At 40.7% G+C, this 22,070-nt stretch overlaps 1 protein-coding gene across 2 annotated transcripts in view; it reads right to left on the bottom strand.

Moving 5' to 3' along the window:
- Window positions 1-7,284: 7,284 nt before the first annotated feature.
- Window positions 7,285-22,070, bottom strand: part of tbc1d31.L (TBC1 domain family member 31 L homeolog) — a 34,031-nt gene continuing 19,245 nt past the window's right edge. Inside the window, 8 exon segments of one of the 2 annotated variants that reach the window (NM_001093396.1) lie at window positions 7,285-7,810; window positions 9,286-9,405; window positions 9,989-10,142; window positions 11,434-11,628; window positions 14,932-15,066; window positions 16,260-16,352; window positions 17,989-18,124; window positions 20,610-20,762. In NM_001093396.1, the coding sequence (NP_001086865.1) occupies window positions 7,668-7,810; window positions 9,286-9,405; window positions 9,989-10,142; window positions 11,434-11,628; window positions 14,932-15,066; window positions 16,260-16,352; window positions 17,989-18,124; window positions 20,610-20,762 (1,129 nt within the window). In that variant the 3' untranslated portion in view covers window positions 7,285-7,667. 2 annotated transcript variants of the gene reach the window in all.

Here is a 22,070-nt window from a genome sequence, read left to right as displayed (position 1 = left end):
AACACTGTATTCATGAGGGGTAAGCTGGTGAAATTCATTACTGCCTTAGCCAGCCTTTGTAAATAAGGCCAAGCAGAGAACCTATTCTGGTTAGGATGAGACGGGCTAAAAGGAGACATGCAAGCCATGCAGCATAAAGCAGTCACTGATACCTTTTCATTAGTTTGTATTATACAAGTTGCAGTAAGGTGTGTAAGAGAAGTGGCTTTGGTACAACCACACATTCCTCCTATTTATAAACATACAATTTACTTGGCAATTTTCATGGCTTCAGAGTATTAATCAGTCATTACGCACCCTGTGTATATTATCAGTATACAGGTATCAGCGTGCTCTTTCTATTACATAAGACTTTCTAAATACTGCTAGGGCTGTGATCTGGGTGAATGTGGGTGTGCTTTCTGAGGATTGGGCGTAAGTAGAATGTCCTGATATTTGGTAGAAATGTGAGGTCAAATATATCCGACGTGAGTAAATCGGAACAGAGGAGGACCTTGGAGTCCTTGTAGATAATAAACTTGGCTGTAGCAAGCAATGCCAGTCAGCAGCATCAAGGGCAAAAAAGGCATTGAGCTGTATTAAAAGGGGCATAGAGTCACGGGAGGAGGGGTCATTCTTCCACTGTATAGAGCACTGGTAAGGTCCCATCTAGAATATGCCGTACAGTTTTGGTCTCCATCACTCAAACAGGACATTATTGTATTAGAGAGGGTACAGAGAAGGGCAACTAAGCTGGTAAAAGGTATGGAAAATCTTAGCTATGAGGAAAGACTGGCCAAATTGGGGATGTTCACGCTGGAGAAGATGCACTTAAGGGGTGATATGATGACTATGTATAAATATATATAAGAGGATCTGGAGATGGGATTTGCTATCCGGTGGTGCACACTTTCAAATCTTGTATATTCCGAGCAGACCACCCTGTGCTTATCTTTATTCTCCCTACTTGCATGTTGCTCCTCATGTGCGGAGAGAGTTAAGAAGCAGAGGGAGAGGTTTGGGGAGGACATGTTGGCTACGTGTTGGCACAGAAATAAAGTTCTAGGTGTATCCTTCAGTTAAGATCCTCAGCACACGGATTCCAAGTAAACGCACCATTGTGCAATGTGTCTCTATATCATGTTTTCTTTTAATCATAAATCAACTTCCTAAGAGGGGGGCACCTGGAAGATGCAGAATGTACCCGATGATATAAAACCCCTGGGGGTGCAACTTACCTGCCATCCCAGCACTTACAGTCCTATTTCACTGTTCCACCTCCAGGCTTCTGTTAAGCTACTGCTGAATAAAATAGTGCAAAGATTTAGCACCAGTCACACGATTTCATTATTATTTTTAGTTACATGAATGATAACTAATGAAGGATAATAACAATGGTAATGGTAATTATTTCTATGACGGCTTACCTGCCCTGCTCCCCATCCATTTTTTATATAAAGATCTCCTCCAATCTGCACCACACTTGCCCTCCTTCTCCAAATCTTGGATTGCCAATTGGCACAGAGTAAGGTAACACTGCACCCCACTAGGAGACAGAGGGCTACATCACACAACCTGCAATGTTAGTGAGGGCAGACTGGGGGGATTTTATCATATACAGTTAGGTCCATAAATATTTGGGTAGAGACTTTTTTTCTAATTTTGGTTCTGTACATTACCACAATGAATTTTAAAGGGCATGTAAAGGCAAAACAATAAAATCCAATTTCTACTTTTTTAATGAAAAAGAAACCTATCTCCAATATACTTTAATTAAAAAATGCGTATCGTTTTTATAAGAAACCTGACTATATGCAGTGAAATTCTCCCTTCATTTACTGCTGTGGATAGGAATTGTCAGATGGTCTCTAACTGCTCTGCAGGGAAACAATCATACTTATGAACAGCAGGGGGAGCCCCCGCCTTACTTCCCAGCCATGCAGAACTCAAGCAGCTTTGTTTATGACGATCCCTAAGCAGCCCAGACCACACTGAGCATGTGCACAGTCTTAGTCTTGCAAAGATGTTTAACAAAGTTACAAGATGGTGACCCCCTGTGACCAACTTTGAAAGCATAAATCATTTGTTTGATTAGGCTTGTGGTGCAGTAAGTTCATGTTTATGTTTAGTATACAAAATACAGCATTTCTAGCCTTATTCTATTTAAAGGACCAGTAACATCAAAAAATGTTTTTAAAAAATTCGTTAGTACACAATGAAAAAAAACACCAACACAAATTATACTTTAAAAAAGCAAAGTCTTTATTAAGAAATAACTTACAGAAACTCTGCTTCCTGTCTTGTACAGAAACGGCGAAAGGGCGACCATCCATTGAGCGGCACTTGATTTCTCCTCCCTGGCTCTCTGCTGCTGGATCTTTTAGCTGCCACATTCTGTGCTTTCTGTAGTACAGCAGCGCTTCCAGCATGAACTTTCTGCAGATCTGCGGTGCCTTGCTCATCGGTTCCAGCCGTGGTGCAATTACCAACATCCCCGAGGCGCCTTCTGCATTCGCTAATTATCCCAGATCTATGGGTACAGGATGGGAAGGTCCGGACATTAAAAGCCGGCTCTGGATGCTGCTGCTGCCCTTCGCCTCTTGAGCCGGTTGATCTCTTACTGCTGCCCCTGCGCACCGGCACCGTATCTTCCTGGCCCAGTCTCCCCTTTTGCTGGCTGCCCGGGAACAACTGCCGCGAATTGCTTTGTTTGAATTCCATTTCCGACGCATTCCATTTCCCTGCGCACCGGAACACCCATTGAGTTGTGCACAGATATTATACACACGGTGGAAGACACGGTGCCGGTGCCCACCAGTGACGCCCTTGTCCGTTCATCAAGCTCTATGCTGCTGATGTGGTGGGGAGCATACACTTTATATTATACTGTTGTCTACCCCCCATATAGTGAGGTTGGAAATTCTCCTTATCAACGTGTGACATTATTATATAGGGTGGGTGGTGGGGTCTTGAAATCCACAGTCCTGTGGGCAGCACAGTGTAAAGGTGGCCATAGACGTAGAGATCCGCCCATTTGGTGAAGTCGACAAACGAGCGGATCTCTCCCCGATATGTCCACATTGAGGTGGGCAATATCAGGGTGATCTGATCATGGGCCCTAGGGCCCAACGACTGGATCAGAATGGAGGCAATAAGGGCGGTCGGATCGCAGGACCGCAGAATCCGACGGGATTTTTTTGTGTGTTGAAAATGTTTTTATTGTTTTCCACGTTAAACAAGCAGGAATTTCAACAAAAGATCAAAGCAGAACAATGAGGCACACCAATACAACTTGTAGCAAAAATGCCTAATAGGAAAATGATGCCTAATAGGAAAATAGGGATTTTTTAACCTGCCCGATCGAGATCTGCCCGACTATCAGCCAGATATCGATAATCGAAGCCTGTCGGATGGCCTTACACAAAGGCCAATAAGCTGCCGACTCGGTCTGTCAGCAGCTTTTATCGACCTGTAAATGGGGGCCTTAGGTTTGATTGGGTCAGACAACTTTGGGCTCCTGAGCTGCTACTCTAACCATCTTCATTGTTATCTGTGCCAATAATGGTAAGGGCACATGGGCAGATTCGGGGAGATTAGTGGCCCCAGCATCAAATCTCCTCTTCTTAGGGGCAACAATCTCCCCGAACTGCCTTCCCCCTACTTTCCCGCGGGCTATAATGAAAAATTACCAGTGGGATGGCACTCGTGAGGCAGCTTCAGAAAACGAAGCGCAGCAAGTGCCGTCCTGCTGGTGATTTTTCATTATAGGAAGGTAGGGGAAGGCAGTTCGGGGAAATTGTCGACCCGAAGAAGAGATGTCGCCGGGCGACTAATCTCCCCGAAGCTGCCGGTGTGTCCTTACCCTTCCTGTTGGTTATTTTGCACAGGCGCTACTTTCCAGTACAAATACCCACACAGGGCAACGATCCAAAGAACTAAAGAAGAGAACAAAGAATTCTTATTGCCGCTTCCCCTTCCAGATACAAAGGGCTGACATGTCGTCAGAAGCCTAATTATCATTATCACAAGAAGTCCTTTCATCTCAATTCCAAATATTTATGTCAATATCTCTCCTTTGTTTACACACTCCATGTACATTACCAACAAGTTCTTTTGTTTGATCTGTGATGAGCCAGAATATTAATCCTTCCCGGTACAGTTTGTATCAGGGATTTGAAGAACTGAAGGAAGGACCATTAAGTACGTTCCAAGGAAAATAAGCGTTGAATAGTGAACTGACGGGTGAGATACAGGAGTGACTGTATATGGAGAAGACGGAAGATGAGTTCTACCATTATCTGGTATAGTCCAACAAATCCAAGTGCCGTGGTGATGCAGTAGATATCATACGACTAGCTTGTTTATATGAACTATAGTAGTACTTATCTGTTATCTACTGTGTATCCTGTGCTTGAATGGCTGCCCCCATGGCTACACAGCAGCTTGTTTATATAAACTATAGTAGTACTTATCTGTTATCTACTGTGTATCCTGTGCTTGAATGGCTGCCCCCATGGCTACACAGCAGCTTGTTTATATAAACTATAGTAGTACTTATCTGTTATCTACTGTGTATCCTGTGCTTGAATGGCTGCCCCCATGGCTACACAGCAGCTTGTTTATATAAACTATAGTAGTACTTATCTGTTATCTACTGTGTATCCTGTGCTTGAATGGCTGCCCCCATGGCTACACAGCAGCTTGTTTATATAAACTATAGTAGTAATTATCTGTTATCTACTGTGTATCCTGTGCTTGAATGGCTGCCCCCATGGCTACACAGCAGCTTGTTTATCTAAACTATAGTAGTAATTATCTGTTATCTACTGTGTATCCTGTGCTTGAATGGCTGCCCCCATGGCTACACAGCAGCTTGTTTATATAAACTATAGTAGTACTTATCTGTTATCTACTGTGTATCCTGTGCTTGAATGGCTGCCCCCATGGCTACACAGCAGCTTGTTTAGATAAACTATAGTAGTACTTATCTGTTATCTACTGTGTATCCTGTGCTTGAATGGCTGCCCCCATGGCTACACAGCAGCTTGTTTATATGAACTATAGTAGTGTTTCTGAAGCAAACACACCAGTTTTACTAGTGCAGGGCAACACTGCATTATATTTTTATTACTTTAAAACAATTTACATTTTTTTTATGTTACTGGTCCTTTACATCTACTAGAAAATCATGTAAACATTAAATAAACCCAATAGACTGGTTTTGCCTCCAATAAGGATTAATTATATCTTAGTTGGGATCAAGTACAAGCTACTGTTTTATTATTACACAGAAAAAGGAAAACATTTTTAAATCTATTTTAAATCTAAATTGCTGACGGCATGGCATTCGGAGCGCTTTGTTTTCCAAAGTCGCCCGCAGTTTCCTCTTGAGGCAACTTCTGAAAATGAAGCGCACCGATTGCCATCCCACCGGTGATTTACATTGTAGCCGGCGGTAGGCAGTTCGGGGAGATTAGTCGCCCTGAAGAAGAAGAGCTCAGAGAATCTGAGCGTGTCTCTGCCCTGAAGATATCAGTGGTGCAGGTTGCAACCTATGTAGATAGGATTTTGGCTCTTGCATCTTGGATTAATTAAGTGCATCATTCATTTTTTAGGAGGGCTCCGTTGCCAAGGTAGAACAGCTTCGAGAAACCTTAGTATTTAGTCAGAGGGAATCAACATTTGTATTTTGCGAGAAGGACTAACCTACTGGAAACTCCAGAGCCAGATTTGCCTCCCAATGGTTTTTTTTTTATTTCCCCACTGTGTTCAAGAGTTCCGCTCACTTCTTTGTGTGACATCATCAACACCCTGAACACAAGCTGCATTGGCCCATTATGTGGAGGATGTTGGGCTTTTGTATAGAATTGTCTGTTTTACATCCCAATGAAAGGGACATCCAGTCTGTACTATGGTCTCCCTCTGGTGGTAGAGAGTAAGCAGTGCAGGCTGGACCTGTAAAATATAAAAACTGAAAAAGGACAACAAAAACAATTTTTTTTTAATTTTCTCTTCGTATCTTCGGATTGCTGGTAAGAATTGAATGAATAATTGTTTTCCCTTTTGTTTTGTTTACCAGGGTTTCTAGAAAGGTGATAGTGGCTCAGCTTGCAGTTTCACCCCTGAATAAGCTTTCATTTCTCATGCTGCCTCCCCATAATATCCCTCATTCACTCAACGGGGTGGTTTTCCTTAAAGTTTAACTTTTAGGGGCAGATTTATCAAAGGTCGAATGTTAGAGTTTTTTTTAAATTCGAATGACCTCGAAATTCGAATAGTATTTTATTTAAAGAAAAAACTTGTATATCTAAAACTTGAACGAATATTATCGTCTGGAAAGCTCGAATCGAATTCGACTAAACTTGAATCAAGTTGTTTCTCCGAAAAAAAACCCCTCAAATGTCAGGAAGGCTACGAACGAACATCTTCAAATGGGTCACTGGACCTTTGCCATTGACTTCTACATGAACTCGGCAGGTTTTAGGGGAGATTTAGTTGCCCGGCGACTAATCTTCCCGAACTGCTTCCGACTGTCTTCCGCCTGCTAGAATGAAAAAACGACTGCGGCATGGCACTTGCGGCGATTAGTTTTCTGAAGTCACCCGAAGTTTCCTCGTGAGGCAACTTTGGGCGAATCGGGAAACGAAGCACCGCAAGTGCCATTCCGCAGGCGGTTTTTCATTCTAGCAGGTGGAAGCAGTTGGGGGAGATTAGTCGCCCCAAAGAAGAGGAGATTAGTTGCCGGGCGAGTTAATCTCCCCAAAACTCCCAGTGTGACCTTACCCTTAGGTGGCGAATAGTTGAATTCGAAATTGTTCCCAGGGTCCAGGTAATATAAATATCTAATTCGAATTTGGATTATTCCAAACTCGAAAATTCATATTTCCAATTCGAATCTTAATAAATCTGCCCCTTAGTATGCTGTAAATTGGGCAATTCTACGCATCTCTTCTATAGGTCAGCATTATTTATTCTTTATAGATTTTAAATTATTTGCCTTCCTCATCGGACTCTGACCCCTCCCCCCACGTAAGAAACAAATGCTCTGTAAAGCTATAAATGTAGTTATTGCTATTTTCTTTTTATTACTTATCCTTGTATTCAGTCCTCCCCTATTCACATTCCAGACTCTTATTCAAATGAATGCATGGTTGCTAGGGTCATTAGGGCACTAGCAACCAGATTCCTGCAATTGCAAACCGGAGAGCTGCTGAATAAAAAGCGAAATAACTCAAAAACCACAAATAATAAAAACCAATGGCAAATTGTCTCAGAATATCAATCTCTACATACAATAAAATTGAATTTAAAGGTGAACAAGCCTTTTAATGCCTTTGGAAGTAGGAAATGGATCTATATAGACATAACTGCAGCAGAAGCAATGACATTAGTTTGCTCAAAGCCTGATATAAACCCACAATAATGTCAGCATATGTATTCCCTTGTACTAAACACATCCAAACCTTCATCACGTGTTTCAATTCCCAATGTATTTGATGTAGTGGCATATATTATAAACACAGAAATACAGGCACATATTTAATGTACGTTAACATTATATACATATTTATTTAATATACTTCCACACAATATTTACCAAACCCTACTAAAATAAAAACACTTAAATAAAATCAATGTGTGATATAAAAAAAAGCTCTTTATGTAGACGAACTACGCTGCTCGCTAGTTTAGCTCCAGCTCGTTTGGGAGAAGTGCAAATGTGGGTATTTCTTGTGCGCTTGGGAAGCAAGTTTCTGTCGGAGTTCTCTTACTTCTGATATCAGCGCTCGCTCTCCCCTCTCCAGCTCTCCTCTTCCTCTGTCTAAAGAAACTGCACGCAGAAAGGGACGGCCAGTTAGTATGGCAACACAGGAGGGGGGGGGGGTATATTCAGCACAGAAACATAGGAATTCACTGAAATTAATATGCAAATGAATGTGTTTGGGATAAGATCTGTGCTTTCTATGGGTTTAGAAATGAGTTGTCAAGTTAAAGGCAAAAGAGGAGGGTTGTGGGATTTGGCAAATTAATCAATACACATATCCTGGTTTGGGCAGTCTCTCTCTCTCTCTCTCAGGGCAGAGACACGCGCTCAGATTCGGGGAGATTAGTCGCCTGGCGATAAATTGCCTCTTCTTTGGGGCAACTAATCTCCCAGAACTGCCTCCCGCCGGCAGGATGGCCCTTGGAGCGATTCGTTTTCCAAAGTCGTCTGCAGTTTCGTCATGAGGCAACTTTGGGTGATTTTGGAAAACGAAACGCAGCGATTGCCATCCCGCTGATTTATATTCTAGCTGGCGGGAGGCAGTTTGGGGAGATTAGTCGCCCCAAAGAAGAAGAGATCTATCGCTGGGTGACTAATCTCCCCGAATCTGAGCGTGTGTCTCTGCCCTTAAAAGCCACAAAAGCTAGTGGCAGGGGAGGACTTGGATATCGGTCGGCTCATCTATCGGGCTGGTTTGATCAGGTGCCTTTGAAGGCACCCAAACATCGGCCATTGTTAGTGCTGAATCGTCACATACAGGTAGAATTCCATTGTTTCGATATGTATATCGGACGATTCAGCTCTACACGCGTGTATTGGAAAGAAAGATATTTCTTGGAAAGATCTTTTCCAAGAAAGATTGTAATTGTTACGTCTATGGCCACCTTTAGCCCTTTGAGTGAAACCAATGGCCAGGTCAGGAGACACTTATCCTAAGAAATGCTACTATGCAGGGAGGTGCCAGGCTTTTTATACTATGACCGGAGGTAAGGGACCACCATGTGGGGTTTTACCTTGACGTCGTATGGTGGCTTGTCAACTTTAGGATCATAATTTTGTAACTAAAAACCCCTTTTTTTGTAGACACATGCACTTGTATATATACTGAATTACTTATGAGATGGGACCAGGGAATGTGAATTGATTAATTAGCCAGATCAGTAGCACTTCCATTGTATTTAAACACATTTTTACTTAGCCTTGGAGTGCTCCCACAACCCCCTTGTATTTTTTATTTACAAGTTAAAGGCCACAGGTTCCCACAGATATATCATGCAGATAATTTATATATAAATTTGCCCAAATATTACTGGTGCGGCTACGTGATTCCTGGTCGCACTATGCTGGCTGGCCACATTATAATTAATTTCATGACGGAGGCTGAGGGTCGATGTAAATTTGAAAACAGGCCGCAATTGGCCCCCGGGCCTGACTTTGGAAATGCCTACCCTAAGGGATAAGCAGATCAGTAGATAAGAGAGAACCTTTTGTGTATGCTTCTTTTTTGAGAGATCCCTATGGATAACGCAAGTAATTCTTACAGTGAGTGGAGGAGTCACTTGCAGAAACATCGTTTAAACAAACGTTCTCAGGCACATGCTGCTCGTCGCTGCTACTGAAATCTTTCTGCATGGAACTGCGGTTTAAATCACGAAGCCTCTCTGTATAAGAGAAAAAAAGGCAACAAAATGCTCAAACAGAAATCTTACAAAAAAAAAAAAATCAAAAGGGTGGAAATGAATTTACACTATTAAACAGAAATTTGTGTTCAATCATTTTGCTTTACATCAGAGCAGCCTCTTTCTTTCTACTTGGACAACTTTCTTGACTACTTGGTGGTCAGACTGGTCAGAAAATGACCAGAAGGTGGAGCTGTAACAAAATTCATTCATATTAACAGTACATGAATCATTTAATATCTTGGAATTAAAAAAAAAAAATAATGAATGTAAATAGCAAAAGTTATTAGAATAGCCCCGTCATCAATTTCTACATTGACTTATTTTTAAGGTTATTCAAAGGTATATCTGATGCCATACTCAGGCTGATGGTCTGCTAACTCAATTAAGTCAGACTTGATTGGCAGACAATATCTGCCTGTGTATGTGCTCCTTTAACTGGAATATCTGTCACACACAGCCCTAACCCTTTTCCACTAGAAATAAACTACAGTAGAACCACCATTTTACATTTTTGAGGGGACCAGAAAAAGATGGGGTAAAATCCAGGTTATAAATGACTCACCAAAATATTCATTTCCATCCTCTCCCGAGATATCAATGTGTCTAGCTTCCTGCCTTAATTTCTCTTGTAGAAACTGCTGCCTTTGGGCTTGCTGGGCTGAGCCTGCAAGCTTCTCTCTTTCCAGTTCAGTCATTTTCTGGGAGACCTCTGCCCACTACAGAAACAAGAGAAAATTTTTATTTATACATGGCATCACCATTGTGGAACAGAGAACACAAATGGTGGAGCACAATTTCATGGCGCACAAGTTTAGACTCTAGGTACCAAAACTCTAAATTAATATATATATTAATATAGCTGCCGCAGGGATCATATGGTTCCCATTCCTTCTCCTGTAAGTGCTGGAAAAAGAAGAGATCACATTGTCTGGTTTCATGGATGGTTAAAGGAACAGTAACACCAAAAAATGAAAGTGTTTTAAAGTAATAAAAATATAATGTAGTGTTGCCCTGCACTGATTTGTGTTTGCTTCAGAAACACTACTATAGTTCATATAAACAAGCTGCTGTGTAGCAATGGTGGAAATTGAAAAAAAGACTATATAGCACAGGTTAAATAGTGGATAACACCATTATGTTCTATGGAGCTTATCTGCTATGTAACATGTGGAGTTACACTGCTTAAAGGGGATGTAAATTCAAAAAGTAATATAGCAAATACCTCTTCCCCACCTTAAAAGAACCGTCTTTGCAATATACTTTATTTAGATATTCAGTGCCATTTTTATAAAATAAGCAATCTTATGCCGACTTTCATCCCCTCTCCCTCTCAAAGTAGCACACTGAAATCCTTTTAGGGCGGTGGCACATGCTACGATTCGGGGGAGATTGGTCCCCAGCAACAAACCTCCTTATCTTCGGGGGACAAATCTTCCCCAAATGCCTTCCCACCGGCAAGAATGTGAATCACCGGCTGTACGGCATACGAATCGCTTCGGTTTTCCGAAGTCGCCCAAAGTTTCCTTGTGAGGCAACTTCGGAAAAAACTAAGTGCTACGTATGCCATCCCGCCAGCGATTCGAATTCTTGCCAGTGGGAAGGCATTTGGGGAGATTAGTCACCCGAAAAATAGGAAATTTGTCGCTGGGGACCATTCTCCCCCGAATCGTAGCATGTGCCACCACCCTAAAAGGATTTCAGTGTGCAACTTTGAGAGGGAGATGAAAGTCGACAGAAGATTGATTATTTTATAAAAATGGCACTGAATATGTTAATAAAGTATATTGCAAAGATGGCTCTTTAAGGGTGTAGAAGATATATATGCAGTATTATTTTTGACTTTACATCCCCTATTTAACATATAAAGAGAATCCTTTTTGAACTTGTTGTGCTGCTACCTGAATATAAGGTGTGGCCCAAGAAACGTAAGTGCCCTTGCCTACTGCATAACTCAAGTGTAATGTAAATGTAATGTAAAGAAACAACCCTCCTGTAGCAGTTACGCACCTTTCTCGTTTCCATGTCTTTCAGAACATTGAACAGCTCTCGCTCTTTCTCCTGGACATCTTCAGTCAGCTTAGATATTTCTTCATATCGTTTTCCTCGCTCCCGGTCGTCACATTTCTGTTTCTGAAGGCTTTGTATTTTCCAATCAGTTTCCACGCACAGACGCTCAGCTTTTGCGAGGCTCTCTTCAAGCAGCTTCAGGAAAGAAAAATAATTTATCTCTCTCTGTGCTTTATTAATTCGAATATTTTAAAAGTGGCATTATAAAATCCTGCCAGTGTAATGTATGTCTGTGTGTAGTCTGTACTTGTCCAAGGCTAGTGGCATATGGGGAATTCTGGCTGATGCTGCCCTCCAGTGGTGGCTAGAAGGCCCACTCCATCTGTCACTGTACCTAATGCTCTTAAAGGATAAGTAAACCTTAAACATAAGTGAATGTAAAACTGATGAGGGGGCTATTCTAAGCACATTTACAATGTACAGTACATTCACTATTCATTTTTTAAATTCCAAGATATTAAAAGGATACATTTACTGTTAATATGAATGAATTTTGTTACAACAACGACACCTGCTGGTCATTTTCTGACCAGTCTGATCACCAAGTAGTCAAGGAAGTTGTCAGGAGAAAGAAAAAGGCTGCTCTAATGTTCTTCTGGTTAGGAAAAAAATAGAAACCTTTCTCAAATCTTTCCTAACCAAAAAAAACATCAGAGCAGCCTCTTTCTTTTTCCTGACAACTTCCTTGACTACTTGGTGGTCAGACTGGTCAGAAAATGACCAGCAGGTAGCAATGCTGTAACAAAATTCATTGATGTTTAAGGCTAGCAGAATATGGGGAATTCTGGCTTATGCTGCCCTCCAGTGGTGGGTAAAAAGGTCCTCTCCATCCGTCACTCTACCTAATGCTCTAAACACCAAAAGTAGCACCAAAAAATGTGTTTTAAAGTAACGAAAATATAATGTAGTGTTGCCCTGCACTGGTAAAATTGATTTGTTTGCTTCAGAAACACAACTATAGTTTATATAAACAAGCTGCTGTGTAGCAATGGCGGAAATTGAAAAAAGTCTATATGGCACAGGTTAAAAATAGTGGATAACCGATAACACCATTATATTTTACATAGCTTATCTGCTGTGTAACCTGAGCCTTTTCTCATTTGAATGGCTGCCCCCATTGCTACACAGCAGCTTGTTTATATAAACTATAGTAGTGTTACTGAAGCAAACACATCAGTTTTACCAGTGCAGGGCAACACTGCATTATATTTATATTACTTTAAAACACTTTCATTTTTTGATGTTACGGTTCCTTTAAATGCCAAGCACCTTGGCTGCAATTTGTGGAGCAGTTAGAAGCAAACCTCATCTCAAAAACACACAAAGGAGATTGTCCTATCACAGCTCAGCATGCAATTAGTCAGGGCACTCGTTACTGAAGAACATAAGAACATTAGGAGGAATGATGGACACAGAGGAGCATTTTAAATGCGGCTATTCTTCTGCTGGATGGCAGACACAGAGAGAACAACAGGTGTCCAGTTGCTTTACTATTACTAGTAAATTACTATTACGAACTACTGTTTCACTATTAGATGCTGTACATCATGACCTGGGTGAGTGAAACGTAACAGACATGTGCCATTACACAAAACATACCATAAATCTGTAGTCGTTTTAGGCTTAAACCATGTCTCCTGTATATTCTAGAGTGGGGATTAGAACAGGAGTGCCCATACTTTACTAATGCAGGGTCTACTTTTAGTGATGATGTCCCATTATGATCTACATCAATAATATCCCTGTCTGTTCCATAGAAAATATTACTTAAAGCAGAAGGAAAATTACCAAGGCAGTTTATTGCCAACAGATTAGCCACAATAGTGCAAGCTATAACACTATATTTATTCTGCAGAATGTCTTACCATAACTGAGTAAAGAGCTCGAGTAACTCTCTGTTTGTTTAGGATAGCAGCTGCCATATTAGCTTGTGTGACATCACTTCCTGCCCGAGTCTCTCCCTGCTCACTCATGACTCTGGGCTCAGATTACAGTAGGGAGGGTGAGAGGAGCAAACTGAGCATGCTCAAGCCCTAGCCCTGGAGGTTTAAAATGACAACAGGAAGTCTCATAAAGAAGCCCATGAGTACACAATAGAAGGAAAGAAATGTGGTGTTTCTTTTGACAGAGGACTCAGAGCAGCATTACTTTGAGGGTTTACTGGTGTATTTATATAGGCCTTTCAGATAAGGCTTATTAGTTTTAGCCTTTCCTTCTCCTTTAAATAGGATATTGATTTTGATATTGATAGGATAGAGAATTTATATGACTATACAGTGAAACCTCAATTTTACATCCCCTGATTTTAAGTTTTCCCTCATTTTAAATTGTTGTTTTGTGGTCCCACCTATATATTATGTATAATACATTTCCCTAATTTTACACCATTTTTTCTGGTCCCCTGAAAAACATAAAATTGGGGTTCTACTGTATTTATATTAAAAAAAAAAAAAAAAAACTATTTCTTATGTAAACTTAACAGAATAAATATCTGAATGAAAAGAATTTAGACAAGCTGTTTGTCTTGAGATCTACTGATCACCAACTAAAGGTCTACTGGTAGATCCCGATCTACCTTTTGGACACCCCTGGATTAGAGCTACAGATGAAGAGCACTCCCTTTGAATCTAACCATTTAGTTCCCCAGTGGTGGATGCTTTACCAATGGATTTCCCAAGCTCTTGTAAGAGAAATAAGACGAGTGAAAGCTGAACATCAGCCACTACAGTAAAACCCATATTTTACGTTTTTCAGGGGACCAGAAAAAAAAATGGTGTAAAATCCAGGAAATTTTTAAATCAGGGAAATGTATTATACATAATATATAGGTGGGACCACAAAACAACAATGTAAAATAAGGGAAAACTTAAAGGGGTGTAAAATTGAGGTTCCACTGTATTTACTATAAAAATCAGAGTATCTCACACTGCGAAGCCAAGTTCACACGCAAGGCTGCAGTTCTGGTCAGGCTCCAGTGAACTCCTTTATGCCATTTAAGGCTCCCGATTTTATAACACAATGCAGAGTCCAACAAATTTTTTCTTATACAACTTGGATTGTTGCGACTTACTGCTGAACCACAAATCCCACGTTGCAGGATTACTAGGTGAATATGAAAGCTGCAGAGCCACAGGCTAGAGATTGTTAAAATGGCCAAACATGGGCCATTATAGATTGCCGACATCTCCAGCCTGATTTCACTACTTACTGGCCCTGTGTATGGAAGCCTCCCGACTGCCTGATTGATATCTGACAGGTTTGAAAATGAAGTCGGGTAAGAACTGCATCAGCACGTTGATGTGGCACTCGCCAAAAAGGTTCACAGTTTGATCCAATCATTTGTGCACAGACAGATTTGGCCCATCCCAAGCAGGATGAACATATTTCAAATTGTATATCCAGCTCTACACTAGACTGTACATCAGACATGTGTTTCACCTTCTGATCTTTTAGGTCTTCCTCCGTTTCCATGAGCCTCCAAAACATTTGTTCTTCCAGGTCGGCCCTTCTCCGGTTGGCATCCAGCTCTCCTTTCATGTCCTGGGTCACAGCTTCTTGCTCTTTAGCAAGTTGCTAAATCAAATATAAATGATTATCCATTATGTATGCAGAGTATGCACATTACTTAACACTTTCATATTCACTCACACCAGTACCTGCTCTAGCGAAACACAAGTCTCTACACAGTATAGCAGGGTTAAATGCATAAATAGTCAATTAATCTTCATGTGTTTTTATAGGAGAACTAAACCCTAAAAATGAATATGGTTAAAAATGGCATATTTTATATAACTTATTGATGGCTAAAGTTTGAGCTTGTCAATAGCAGCAATGATCCAGGACTTCAAATTTGTCACAGGGGGTCACCATCTTGGAAAGTGTCTGTGACAATCACATGCTCAGTGGGCTCTGATTGGCTGTTGAGAAGCTAAGCTTAGGGCTCGTCACTAATTATCCAGCAGAAAATGAGCTTCCCCTGTAATATAAGCTGATGCTACAGGTTTGCTGATTATTAAATTCTGATGCTAATTGCACTGGTTTCTGTGCTGCCATGTAGTAATTATGTGTATTAATTACTAATCAGCCTTATATTGTGACATTTCTATTCTATGTGTACTGTATATTGTGAGTGGGTCCCTAAGCTCAGTAAGTGACAGCAGCACAGAGCATGTGCAGTGAATCAGCAGAAAAGAAGATGGGGAGCTACTGGGGCATCTTTGGAGACACAGATCTTTACTGCTAAAGGGCTTTGGTTGCCTTGGGCTGGTACAGAAGCACAAAACATCATGTACAACATTTCTACCTTCTTCTTGAGTTAAGCTTTAGTTCTCCTTTAAGAAGCATGCGTGGGAACTCAGTATGCAGAGGAATCTCACACAGACATGGATGAACATACTAGGGTTGCACCGAATCCGGGATTCGGCCTTTTTCAGCAGGATTCGGCCAAATCCTTCTGCCCGGCCGAACCAAATCCTAATTAGCATATGCAAATTAGGGGTGGGAGGGAAATTGTATGACTTTTTGTCATAAAACAAGGAAGTAAAAAATGTTTTCCCCTTCCCATCCCTAATTCGCATATGCAATTCAGGATTCGGAATTCGGCCGAATCTTTTGCAAAGAATTCGGGGGTTCGGCTGATATTTGGTGCATCCCTTGAACATACAAATGCTTTGCAGATACAACCACTGTGCAACCAAACACTCTGGTTACAGCCCAGAACCCAATGAACACAGAAGTAGCATCCTGATTAAATGCTCATTCATTACCTGTTCAAAAAACCTCCGTTGTGCTTCAAGCTCCATCTGCCGGATTTCCACGTCTTTCACTATGGTGGCAGTTTCCTGTTCTCTCAAACTCACCTATTGGACCACAAAAGTCAGTATCATGCGTATTATTGCGTGCAATAATTATTTTTCTTAATAATTAACAGTAAAAGCTTTGTTGTCATCAATTAGACATGTCATGTCCTTATCTAAACACTTTCTAATATTGTGGATTTCCTGCAAGCTGTGCAAAACCTAAGAGTTGTTAACATGTAAGTCACTGTATTTTTATGCCCACGGCTAGTAAAAGGCCAGAAATATGTTATGAGCAGCTCTCAAGTGCCCATCATTGCTAAGAAATCTCCAATATGCCTAAACCAGTGTGACAGCTTTAAATCAAAACATTACAATCTAGGAGGCACATTTTTCAAAGGTCGAATTTACCAAACCGAAAATACGAATAGAATTTGAATTGAATTCGACTAAACTTGGAATCGCATTTTTGTGCCGAAAAAAACTCGAATGTCAGGAAGGCTTCAAAATGGTCACTGGACCTCTCCCATGGGCCGCCATTAGAAATCATGGGACCCCGTACACCTGGCCCCCAAGCCCCACCCCAGATCCCGCCCACACCACAGTTAAAAGACCACACAGACATCAGCGCTAAAAAAGGTAACCTCCCCCCACACACAAGTTATAAAAAGCTATTGATGGTCAGGGGCGGGCCCCCCTATATACAATATATATTTTTTAAAAAAAAACATTGGTGGCTTCAGGACTTCAACTTCGCCTCCTTTCTTGACTTCTGGTCTTTTTGCTGCTTCAGGACTTTAAATTCAGCTGTTTTCATGACTTTGGGTCTTTTAGCTGCATCAGGACTTCAATTTCAGCTGTTTTCATGACTTTGGGTTTATTCGCCGCTTTGGGACTTTCACTGTTTCGCTTTTTGGCACTTCCACATTTCAGCTGTTCGGGACTTCGGAAGGGCGGCATGGCTACGGCGCTGTGAAGGGGGGCCCGGCTCTTTTGAAAAATTCCGCACTGCTGGCCCCTCTTCAGGCGAGCACACTTGTACCCCCTGTGCCCCCCTGATGGTGGCCCTGATGGCAGGGTATTTGTTTGTGTTTTGTAGCAGTGACAAGTAGCTGTTACTAGTAGCTTTGTGTGTCTTCAGCCTAAGGCTTGGAGGGACCCTGTTGGGCACCTTGGGGTCTTGGTAACATCTGGCAGCAATTTGGTGCTCAACAGCCAACAAGTCTATTACCTTGGTACACAAAAAGAACACTTTGGGCACACATGAAAAACACATTTCCCTGTAATCTAATAAACTATAATTACTCCCCAGAAGCTACAATAAGGGGCAGATTTATCTCTCATTTTTTTTTATGGTCAAAACTGTCAAATTTTAATTCGAGAATTCGAGTTTTCGTCCAAATTGTAAAAATTAGACTAGTCGAATTTATGGGAGTTTGGAGAAAAAAAAAAAAACAATTTTAAATTCAACCCTTAATAAATGCCTCTAAATGTAAGAGCATTATATTGTTTATAAAATGATGTTATATGTAAATTTACTGCACAATTCCATGCTCAGGATAGACATTCCATAGCAATGTTGGCTGGGGAGCGGTGCACTACTGATTCACATAGTTGAACCCAGCAGATCAAGAGGAAGTGAAAAAGACACAAATGAATATCTATGTGTACAAGTGAATTCAGCAGCAAAAAGGCCGACCTTTCGTTCTATTTCATCATCCAGTCTTCTGAGCTCCATTTTACGCTGGTCCTGTTGGTACCTCAGAAACCGCCTTCTCGCTGCATCCAGGAGCTGAAGTTCTTTCAGTCTGAGTTCCCGTTTTACAGTTGCCAGCCTTCAAAAGGGGACAGAGAAGGAGAAGTAAAATCTATAAAGCAGAGCAAATTTAGCAGAAAACAGGAACACTATGGGGCAGATTTACTATGGTTCGAACGGAAAATTTGAATTTTTGAGTAGTTTTTTTTTGGCAAAACTCACAATTTCGAGTTTAAAACCACCAACTCGAATTTGAATCTGAGATTTATCATCCCCTACCCTAGAAACAACTCGAATTCTCTAGATTGCACCTAAAACCTGCTGAACTCACGTAGAAGTCAATGATAGAGGTCCATTGACTCATTTGAAGAGGTTAAAAACTCGATTCGAATTAGATGCGAGTTTTCAGGTCGAATGTTAACGATCAAGTTTTTTTTTTTATAAATAAGCTCCCATTGGTGTAGATTTGAGTTTATTAGAGTAAAAAAAATTCTCATATCTCTAAAATTTTGATAAATATGCCCCTGTATTTGTGCACATTTTATCAAGACCAGCTGGAGATAAGTAGGGCTTGTATTTTAGTTTCAGGTATAGAAGTTACTATGTGCGTATAGTAAAATACATTCATTTTTTTTAAAAATTAAGTTCAGTTGAGGACTATCCTATAATAGGAACACCTACACCATACTAAAGTATGACCTGCAACTTTACAAATTAGTTTTCTAAAACAAAAAACAAACATGATTTAGAAGGGGACAATATGCAAGTTTTCATTTTGTTCTACTTTAAGGCAGATCTCTCCTTTAAATGATTGTATAAGGCAGTGATCCCCAACCAGTGGCTCATGAGTAACATGTTGCTCACCAACCCTTTGGATGTTGCTCCCAGTGGCCTCAAAGCAGGAGCTTATTTTTGAATTCCAGGCTTGGAGGCAAGTTTTGGTTGTATAAAAACCAGATGTACTGCCAAACAGAGCCTCAATGTATGTTGACAATCCACATAGGGGCTACCAAATGGCCAATCACAGCACTTAGTTGGTACCCCAACATTTTTCATGCTTGTGTTGCTCCCCAACTCCTTTTACTTCCGATTGTTGCTCACGGCTTCAAAGGGTTGGGGATCCCTGGTATAAGGAACCAATGTACACTGCCTTGCAAAAGTATTCACCCCCTTGGCTTTTTACCTATTTTGTTACATTCCAACCTGTAATTTAAATGTTTCTTAATCTCATTTTATGTGATGGATCTGCACAAAATAGTCTAAGTTGGTGAAGTGAAATAAGAAAAATATATATAAAAAACAATTTAAAAAAAAAAAAACAACTGAAAATTGCCATGTGCATATGTATTCACCCCCTTTTTTTCCGTGAAGCCCCTAAGAAATCCTGTTGCAACCAATTACCTTCAAAAGTCACACAATTAGTGAAATGAAGTCCACCTGTGTGCACTCTAAGTGTCACATGATCACACGTTTTCTGACATTGTACCACAACAATGGTTCCACAACAAACCTGCCAAAACTAACAGACTGGGCAAGAAGGGCATTAATCAGAGAGGCAGCACAGAGACCAAAGGGAACCCTGAAGGAGTTGCAGAGTTCCACAGCAGAGACTGGAGTATCTGTCCATAGGAGCACAATAAGCCGTACACTCCATAGAGCTGGGCTTTATGGAAGAGTGGCCAGAAAAAGCCATTACTTAAAGTTAAAAATAAGAAGGCACGTTTTGAGTTTGCCAAAAGGCATGTGGGTGACTCCCCAAATGTATGGAGGAAGGTGCTCTGGTCAGATGAAACTAAAATTGAACTTTTCGGTCACCAAGGAAAATGCTATGTCTGGCGCATACCCAACTCATCCCATCACCCCAAGAACACCATGATCACAGTGAAACATAGTGGTGGCAGCATCAGGCTGTGGGGATGTTTTTCAGCAGCAGGGACTGGGAAACTGGTTTGAGTCGAGGGAAAGATGGATGGTGCTAAATACAGGGATATTCTTGAGTAAAACCTGTGTCAGTCTGCCTGTGGTTTGAGACTGGGATGGAGGTTCACCTTCCAGCAGGACAATGACCGAAGCATGCTGCTAAACTGCAACACTACAGTGGTGAAACATTAAAATGTTGGAATGGCCTAGTCAAAGTCCAGGCTTCAATCCAATTGAGAATCTGTGCTCAGACTTGAAGATTCCTGTTCACAAGTGAAAAGCATCCAACATGAAGGAGCAGTTTTGCCTTGAGGAATGGGCAACAATCCCAGTGGCAAGATGTGGCAAGCTCATAGAGACTTATCCAAAACCACTTGCAGCTGTAATTGCTGCAAAAGATGGGTTTACAAAGTATTGACTTTAGGGGGGCTGAACAATTCTGCACGCTGAACATTTCTGATATTTTGTCCTGTTTGTTGTTTGCGTCACAATAAAAATAAAAAAAAATGAAATGGTGCAAATTCTCAAACAATTCATTTCAATTCCAGGTTGTGAGGCAACAAAACATGAAAAAATCCAAGGGGGGGGGGGTGAAGACTTTTGCAAGGCACTGTAAGCTTGACATATAAAATACAAAGCTTTACCTTTGCCTCTGATGCAAAAGCTTTTGCTCCTCGTCCATAAGAAGCTTCCGCCTCTGTTCCTCTGCCCCTTTGAGAAGTTCTTGCTGCTGGTACCAGGCCGCATCCTCCAATCGACGCTTCACTGCTTCAGCTTCCACTTCTTGAGTCAATTGCCTGTAGGAATTAGAAGCCAGTTAGCTTAGTGTGAGTATTAGTAATTTTCTTTACTTCCTTGTTTTGAAAAAGTCATGAATTTGGTTCAGACCCCTAATTTACATATGTAAATTAGGATTCGGTTTGGCCAGGCACAAGGATTCGGGCAAATCCGAATCCTGCTGAAAAAGGCCGAATCCTGAACAGAATCCTGGATTTGGAGCATAGAACAGAGAGTGAGTGTGTTTTATGTATAAATATTTAGGTCACACTGTAAAAAAAAAACCTAAAAAAACCTATTCATCAAAATGTGGCCCGGCAACCATGTAGATGGTAACAAACAACTAATATAGCTTCCTATATACAGACAGATTTGGCCAGACGTAGGAGTTTTATACCAAATCGGATTGATTAAAGGGATTCGTTTTATAAACAAAATAGATCACACTGTCCAAAGTATCACTGAGCAATGTAGTCACATGGTGACCATGTACTTTAAGGGGCCAGATTTATTAAGGGTCGAATAGTAAATTCAAATTTTCGAATTGTATTTTTGGTCAAAACTCACAAATTTCAAATTGGGATTAATACAAATTTGAATTCGAGATTTACCAAACCTTGACCCTGGGAACAATTCGAATTAGACTATTCGCCACCTAAAACCTGCCGAGGTCATGTAGAAGTCAATGGCAGAGGTCCAGAGACCCATTTGAAGAGGTTAATAGCCTTCCTGATATTTGAGGTTTTTTTTTTTTCAGAGAAAAAAAAAAACAAGATTCACACACATTTTCAGATCGTTCCTATTCAATAGTTTAAAATTCGATCAAATTATAACCTCCCATTCAAATTGTGAGTATATTCGAATTTATTACAGTAAAAAAAAAAAAAATTCTCATGAATTTGAAATTCGACCTTTGATAAATCTGCTCATAACTGTTCCACAGACTGACAGATGGTTTCATCAGGTGCCTTTAAGATGTGAGAATCACTTATATAGCCAAGGGTTGAACGAATGAATCTCTTTAGTAACCTGGAAAATCTATTAGGTGAAACGATTCATGTTTGGCCATATAAGAGAGGATACTGTATACCCTTTAGGTAAAATATGTGCTCTGCTTGTATTTCACTGCAAATCTGCTGCAAAATATTTTCTGCTAAAAATATTACTTAAATATTAATTTATTGTGATATAAATATTGATTTTATTGTTATATTTAAACTAGGGATGCACCGAATCCACTATTTTGGATTCGGCCGAACCCCCGAATCCTTTACGAACGATTCGGCCAAATACCGAACCCAAATCCTAATTTGCATATGAAATTTAGG

Source organism: Xenopus laevis, chromosome 6L, assembly GCF_017654675.1.
Source record: "Xenopus laevis strain J_2021 chromosome 6L, Xenopus_laevis_v10.1, whole genome shotgun sequence".
Classification (NCBI taxonomy): Eukaryota; Metazoa; Chordata; class Amphibia; order Anura; family Pipidae; genus Xenopus; species Xenopus laevis.
The sequence above is the reverse complement of the archived record's forward strand: the minus strand, read 5'-3'. Positions and strand labels throughout refer to the sequence as shown.